This window comes from Lingula anatina, chromosome 1, assembly GCF_051362555.1.
Source record: "Lingula anatina isolate TDL-2025a chromosome 1, LinAna3.0, whole genome shotgun sequence".
Lineage (NCBI taxonomy): Eukaryota > Metazoa > Brachiopoda > Lingulata > Lingulida > Lingulidae > Lingula > Lingula anatina.
The window spans coordinates 6,395,583-6,402,890 of NC_141767.1; the positions used below are offsets into that span (position 1 = coordinate 6,395,583).

The 7,308-nt window shown below is 35.9% G+C and overlaps 2 protein-coding genes across 2 annotated transcripts; one reads left to right on the forward strand and one right to left on the reverse strand.

The window, feature by feature from the left end:
• Positions 1–296: 296 nt before the first annotated feature.
• On the forward strand, positions 297–4,729 carry LOC106177593 (E3 ubiquitin-protein ligase RMND5A). Its single transcript, XM_013560424.2, has 9 exons — positions 297–483; positions 713–858; positions 1,343–1,480; positions 1,806–1,906; positions 2,172–2,338; positions 2,568–2,733; positions 3,010–3,112; positions 3,355–3,509; positions 3,735–4,729. The coding sequence occupies exons 1-9, from the start codon at positions 348–350 to the stop codon at positions 3,796–3,798; spliced, it is 1,176 nt and encodes a 391-aa protein (XP_013415878.2). The 5' UTR covers positions 297–347; the 3' UTR covers positions 3,799–4,729.
• A 191-nt stretch (positions 4,730–4,920) lies between these two features.
• Positions 4,921–7,146, reverse strand: LOC106177595 (fatty acid desaturase 6). The gene has a single exon (XM_013560425.3). It carries the CDS (start codon positions 7,000–7,002, stop codon positions 5,953–5,955), a length of 1,050 nt encoding a protein of 349 aa, XP_013415879.2. The 5' UTR covers positions 7,003–7,146; the 3' UTR covers positions 4,921–5,952.
• Between the last annotated feature and the right edge of the window lie 162 nt (positions 7,147–7,308).

The window sequence follows — 7,308 nt, forward strand, 5'->3', positions numbered from 1 at the left end:
TAGATTGCCCTTTAAACACAATTTTATTTACATGGTGAGTTTTTGAAGATTTCCTTCGGTCATAATTTCAATTAAAATAGATCTACAACTTTCAATTTAAAAAGCTGCTCAAAGATTATAATGACATTTACTAAAACGGGCATGTAGAAACGGTAATACTTAAATCAATGCCTCGTTAGCCCTTCCTACTTCAGGATTATCTATTTCAGCATTATTGTAACCATTCTGGCCCACAGCTATCTAGCGTGATGTTGGACCGTTTATACTGCGCCCGTGCCAGTGTATAAACTTTACACCAATCAGACTAGTACGAATTTTTTGTGCGGGATCGCTACTGAAGGAAAACAATGGATGCTTGTCAAGCTGTTGAAAGAGAAGTCGACAAAGTTTTATCGAAATTTAACTCACTGGAACAGCAAACAACGAAAACCTTAAGTGATTTAATTTCAAGTATACAAGGAATTCAAGCCGAACTAGACTCAGGTACGTAATAGTAAAGGTGATTGCATTTCATTCGAAAGTAAAGATTACTTGCCTCACAAAGTTACAGTGTGTACACTGTTACAACCCCCCCCCCCCCAAACAGAAACACAAAGACATTCACGAATCCACGTACCATAAACATATATACTATGCATCTACGTATTACCCTTGCATTGAAATATTATTGTAGTTTCACAGCCATGTAAATAAAATTGGAAACTTTAAACAGTGCCAGAAGACACCGAGATATCCACAGCACAGACCATACTTTTAGCACAGAATTCAAGGAAGATAAAAGATGCTGTGAGTAAAGTGAGCGCAGAACATAAAGACCTCCACAGTAGTGTATCCAAAGTAGGAAAAGCAGTGGACAGGGTATGTATCATTTTTTTAATATGACTGGGTTCCCATACCTAGATCAATCTAACAGGATTGATCCATCTCCAAGGGGTTTCTCGCTAAATTGCTTTCAGGTTAAGGGGATTCGATGTCTGGCACGTCTACTGAAGCTGCTAAATGATAATTAGTTACTCCCTAGCAGCTTCAGTTGGCGTGACAGACATCTAAGCCACTTGAGTTAATTGCAATTTAGGGAGAATCCCCTGGGAGATAGATCGATTCAAAATTAGTATGATGGAGTCTGGGAATGGTCCCTAAAAGTCTTTTTTCTATAAATTAAAAAAAAAAAAGTTTCAGAAACAAATTAGATGTGCCTAAGTAATAACCCAGTTTGTTAAAAATAAGACAAGGCACTATTTTATACATCACATTAGGTTTTTTAAACTGTGTAACATCGTTTTATTTTTGTTTTTGTTTTATAATTTGCTATACATATTATACATTTCTCATTTGTTTTCAGAATTTCCCATCAGATTTCAGTGCAGTTATAAATGAAGAGGCTCTGAAAGGTGAACAGAAGGCAAAACTTATCAATGAAGTAATATGTGAACATTTTCTCAGACAGGGAATGCTGGATATTGCAGAGGAGCTGATGCATGTGAGTATAGGTGTTATGATCTAAATGGACTTTATTGTAAAACAGGGTTTTTGAACTGCTAGCTGCAAAAGTTCAATGACTTATAAGAGAAAGAAGTTACAACATCATAAAGTTGTATATTATAATTTAACACAAAACATCTATATTTTAGTGTCTTATATGATTATCATTTTCTTTTTAAATGTCTTTCTTAACTTCAAACATGATTGTTTTGGAGGATTGTTTTAGGTTTGAAATCTTTGATTTAAAATGTTGGATTAATTTAGAGAGCAGTTTCTTTTAGTTTATAGTAAGATGCCCTAAACAAAATTTTCTTTTATTTTAGGAATCTCACTTGAATATAGATGAAAGTCAAAAGGAGCCATTCCTGGAGTTGCATCGAATCTTGGATGGATTAAAACACAGAAATTTAGAACCAGCTATAGGGTATTTCTTTCTTTCTTTCTTAATTCGTAATGACAAATGCATGTCTGTAGCCTATATTTATGTCAAAATATCAGTATGGTAATATGGTATTAAATATATGGTAATTTGCAGCATTTATATACTTGTAAGACAATCCATATCAGACATGCTTTGGCGGCTAGTACTAGAGAATGCCTTCTTGTTACTAGATTAATATTGCTCTTTTCTAAATCCAGCATAAAGTAAAATGCTTCTTTATCTAGAGTGGATACTTTCATCCTTTCAGATGGGCTCACACCAACAGGGCAGCTTTGCAATCACAGAACAGCTCTCTGGAATTTAAACTTCACAGATTGAAGTTTATAAGTCTTCTTTTAGAGGGACCAGAGAGTCAGCAAAAAGCACTTTTATATGCCAAAAACTTTGCACCCTTTGCCTACAGTAATCCCAGAGGTAAGATATCTCAGCTACTGTGTTTATCATAGATTTCTAGAAATCATATTCTCACAGTAAAGTTTTTTCCAGTTATATGTGCATAGATATTTAGTAAATGAGCAGCAACGTTTGTTGTTGATTTCTTAGCCAGTAGTTGTATCATTAAATGATTAATAATTGTTAATCATAGTCTGCATGTCTGCCACTGTAATCCCCAACATGTGAATTATGCTTGGTTTTATTTCAGATGTGCAGATTCTGATGGGCAGCCTCCTTTTCATCCGGCAGGGAATCCAAAACTCTCCATATGCATTTCTGCTTGACCCAGTCCAGTGGGATGAGATATGTGATGTCTTCACCAGGGATGCATGTGCTTTATTAGGCTTGTCTGTGGAGAGTCCTCTCAGCGTGGGGTATGTGGTCATATGTATATCAATTTTATCTGTATAATACTTGCTCTGCAGTTTTGCCAAGAAAACTGCAAAAATTATATCTAAAAGCTATCTACTAGGAAGATGTTAAATTAATATTCAGTCATAGTGGGTAAAATAATCTGCTGTCTATTTTTCTAATGTTATATTAAATGATACTTATTTTAAGTCTTTCTCATGTCTTTTAATTCTAAAACCCAGCATGTAAGTATAGCTGTAGAATGTGGGTACATCTTTCTCTATGATTGTTTATTTCAGTGTGCAGGCAGGTTGCACTGCACTCCCTCCTCTACTTAACATCAAGCAGGTGATGCAGCAGAGACAATGTACAGGGGTTTGGAGTGCTAAAGACGAACTGCCAGTAAGTTTCCTGTCTCATTTCCACCCCTCCCCACACACACACACAAACATGCACACAGAGATGCAATTGTGGACACACAACACACAAACACACACACATAATGCCAGAAGAAGTTCAATTTTTTTTAAAATTCTAATGTGTGCTCTCATTGCAAGTCTGTTAAATAGTTTCAAATATGTAAGTTTTAGCTTAAAATATTGATGCTGTTAAATTGATTAATTTTGATGATTCATATCACCTAGGTGGAGATAGACCTTGGACCAGAGAGACGTTACCACTCCATATTTGCCTGTCCAATCCTGCGACAACAGAGCAATGACTCCAATCCACCATCAAGACTCATTTGTGGCCATGTGATCTCAAGAGATGCTCTCAATAAGCTTGCCAATGCAAATAAGTGAGTCTAAACTAAACATAGATATCAATTTCCTAAACAAGGCAATTAAGCTTTCATAGAGACAGATGTGTAGAAGTAAGAACTCCTGGCAAGGTCTGTGTATAATTTGGCCAATCTTGAGACATTTCTTACATTTAATGTTCTCAGTTTGCACACTGCCTGCAATACCCTTTCACTAAAGATATTTACCTCTATTATTTAAGTTGGCATTCCATATTTTTCCAGGGTGAAATGCCCATACTGTCCAGTGGAGATGAGTCCTGGGGATGTGAAAGAAATCAGATTTTGAAAAATATGTGGAGCATAGGTTATAGGATGAACTATAGATGTTAAAACAGAAACTGTAGAGAAGACCAGTAATAGCGTTGTGAAATGTGATGCATCTGCTGCATAAAAGTAACAGTACTTGTCCCTCTACATTTGAATGGACAGCTTTCAGTCTTTTATTTATAAGGCTACCTCATAACAATAAGTTCTTTTCCCCTTCATAAAACTTTAAAACATCTTTTCATACTCCAATAGTGAGAAAATGAGATCAGAAGATAACAAAAACTTTAGAATGACCCACGAATGAAGTATGGGTTCATCAATTGACACTGTTCAACAAATTGGGTATTCTTTGTACATAGTAATTGTATTTATCATTATCCGAGAAGTAACCTAGGAAGGCCAGTTGGTTTCCGACATAAAATCTTATGAAATTTCACAAACTGCAAAAACCATCATCTCATACGAAGCATGAGGTGTTACTCAGATTTTTATCATTATTACCCAAATATATGGTGTGGAGACAAATCATCTTGATGTATATAAGATTAAAAAATCCAAGAAATGAAGACAGAAATTTACAGAGATTAAAAGCTGAACATAGTCTAGTCAATTGAGACTGTAGGGTATTCTTTTCTGATGATGACCTATTATTAATGCCTGATTGGGAGAAGCAAACAGACGACAGTGGCCTTGGATATGATTGTTTTGATAAGCTTTCTGGATGTGACTGAAATAGATGGTAAACATGGCATTAATCACGTAGAAGATCAAAGTTCTTTGATAAATTGTTACATTTGGACCAACCTTGTATCACTTGATTCTTCATATTTAAACTTCAAGTGCCACACAGTAGAAGGATTATTATAAGATAGGAACTGTAATTCAACTTATTTATTGAATGCCTTTGTACATTGTAAGAAAGGGTATAAATTAAACCATGAATACTTCAACCAGTGTTGATATTTCTCAGAGTTTATATTATTTTGTTTGATGAAATCCAGTTACACATGCAAGTATCTCCCTTCTCACCTTTCAACTGATGGTTCAAACTGAACACAAGTTGCATTTTATTTAAGTTGTTTCCAGCTGTAACTTGCATTTGGATTTTTTTTATCTATTCTACAAAGAAAAAGATATATGATATGTTGGTTATTTTATTTTATTTTCTACTTGTGAACTTATCACAAAGTTCAAGATCCAGATATTCCTCACAAGTTGTTAATAAGTTATTAATGGACCTGTTGAGAAAAACTACACTGCAGCTAGTTTTCTACATTAAAAGCTAGCCATACAAACACATATTGCAAACAATTATTTAAAATCTATAATTGTTTGAATATTTTAAGATATCAAGATGTCCACAAATAATATTACAATTGTGCATAACAATTTACTTGAATACTGATAGAGGTAAATTCACAACATCACACAAAACACCGGTTTAAAAGGAATGCTTATGGTACATCAGTTCAATGTCAAAAAACTACAATTAAATATCTACAGTGTTAGGAAAATATTCTAAAATTACATTTAAAGACCTGTCATTTTTAACCAGTGTATTAATGTGAAAACACATCAAGACATAAATTCAAAACTTAAGTGAACACTCCACATTACCACATATAAACAGAAAATACTTTCAACTAAGTACTGAATAATCTGGGCTGTAGGCTGAAGGAAGGAGGGGATTTTTTTTGACAAAGATTTTTTAAACTTAAGTCAGCACTTTCCTTTTTCCCAGCTGTCCGTTAGAAACCTCTGATTTTCCTTCAGTCAGCATCTAGACAAGTACCACAGGCAATTGAAAAACCCTGCCTGTATGAATCATGGCCTTCAAGAGCTGTGCCCCCCTCCCCCTCTGCTTTTTGTTCATCCTATGGCCCAGACATTTGTAGGATAACATTTCAAATGAATCATTCAGCATTAAGAATTTTGCAAATTACGTAAACATAATCTACTTTGGCACAATGAACTGTTTCACAGTCAATACAGTTTGTGTTCTCACATTTTCAAATGTCATAAATGAAAGTGCATTGATCAACAACAGAATGCTTGTTTATCTAACTGGTAGGTTTTTAATTATCACAGCACTAAATAAGTTGCATTAAATTGAGTTATAATCCATCTTCTGTCCTCTCACTTTCATCTCTTTTGAAGCAACCTTAAGTTGAAGTTACTGAATACCAACAAAGTGAATAACAGGTGGCAACTTCACCATAAGATCATCATATTTTGAAACAAAAAAGTTGACTCTTTCCATGTAATCTGCCTCTTGGTATGGCAAACCATTATCCTTTAAGAACTGCTTCACCAGTGGTTTGATCTTCAGGCACATATTATCAGAAAGTCTGTTGAACAAGTGGTGCTCAACATGACAACTGATCAGTGAATGCCCAAAACAATAGTCCAGGATGAGGTTTCGAGACAGATTCAGCACACCTGTGGACATTTGATAAATCCTTTTTGGGCGGTGCTCTCTGTCGTACATGGGTAATCCTATGTGCTGGAAAATGTTGACATGGATGTAGGGTATGGCCAGCACAGCACGGCTAACACACATACACCACAGTGCTCCGGTCCAGGTAAACCCAGAGACATGGACAAGAATGTAGGCATTTATCACCAGGCCGGCTGTCATCACAGGAAGCCAGCGCAAAATCTTTAACCATCGTCCCCAGAGTAACACCAAGGAAATGAATGGGGTCAGGGCAGGTAATGCCAACGGAGCCAAAAACATGTAAATGTAGCATGGGAGAAATGGTGCTCTCCAGGAACTAGAGTCTCCAAGTCCTATGATATTTGTATGTGGATGGTGTATTTTGACGTGAATTTCCATGCCCATTTCGTCAGAAAATGATCCACAGAGCTCACCGAAGAAAATTCGCCAGAACACACCCCATTTCTTCGAGACGCACATTGCATTATGTACGACCAGGTGTCCACATTTGTTGGCAAGCAGTGCATGGACACAGCCGACGATGAACATCCCAAGGAGGAAAAGAATGGGATTATATGACCTTAACAACAGCCAACCGACGGGGAGGCAGGCAAATCCGCAGAGAGTGATCATCCAATCGACACCGTAAAGATCCCACCAAGAACTGTTTTTGACCACATCGTCGACTTTTCTCTTAAGGTCGGCGTAGTTAGGTAGTTCCCTGAGTTTAACAAATACTTCTTGGTAATCACTGTAGCTGGTTATTTGTCCATTTGCTGCTGCCATTGTCAGATCTGTCAGCTGTTTTCGCAAATGTCAAATTCTTTTGGTTTGCGGTGAACGAATTATTTTCTCTCCAACTATACCCTCATTTTCAAGATGCGAACCAATAATGTGTCTTTTTCAAAACGAGGTTGAGGCTGGATACGAGAAAATCAAAAAGTCCAAAGTTCTCTCAAGATAAGCTTACATTATTTTTGTGATACATTCTTCACTGGCTCAAGGTTGTTTATCATTTTATTTATTTAAAGTAAGCTAGTGTAAATATAATGTTAATTTTTTTTTTTGAAATTCATCAGAAAATTAATTGGT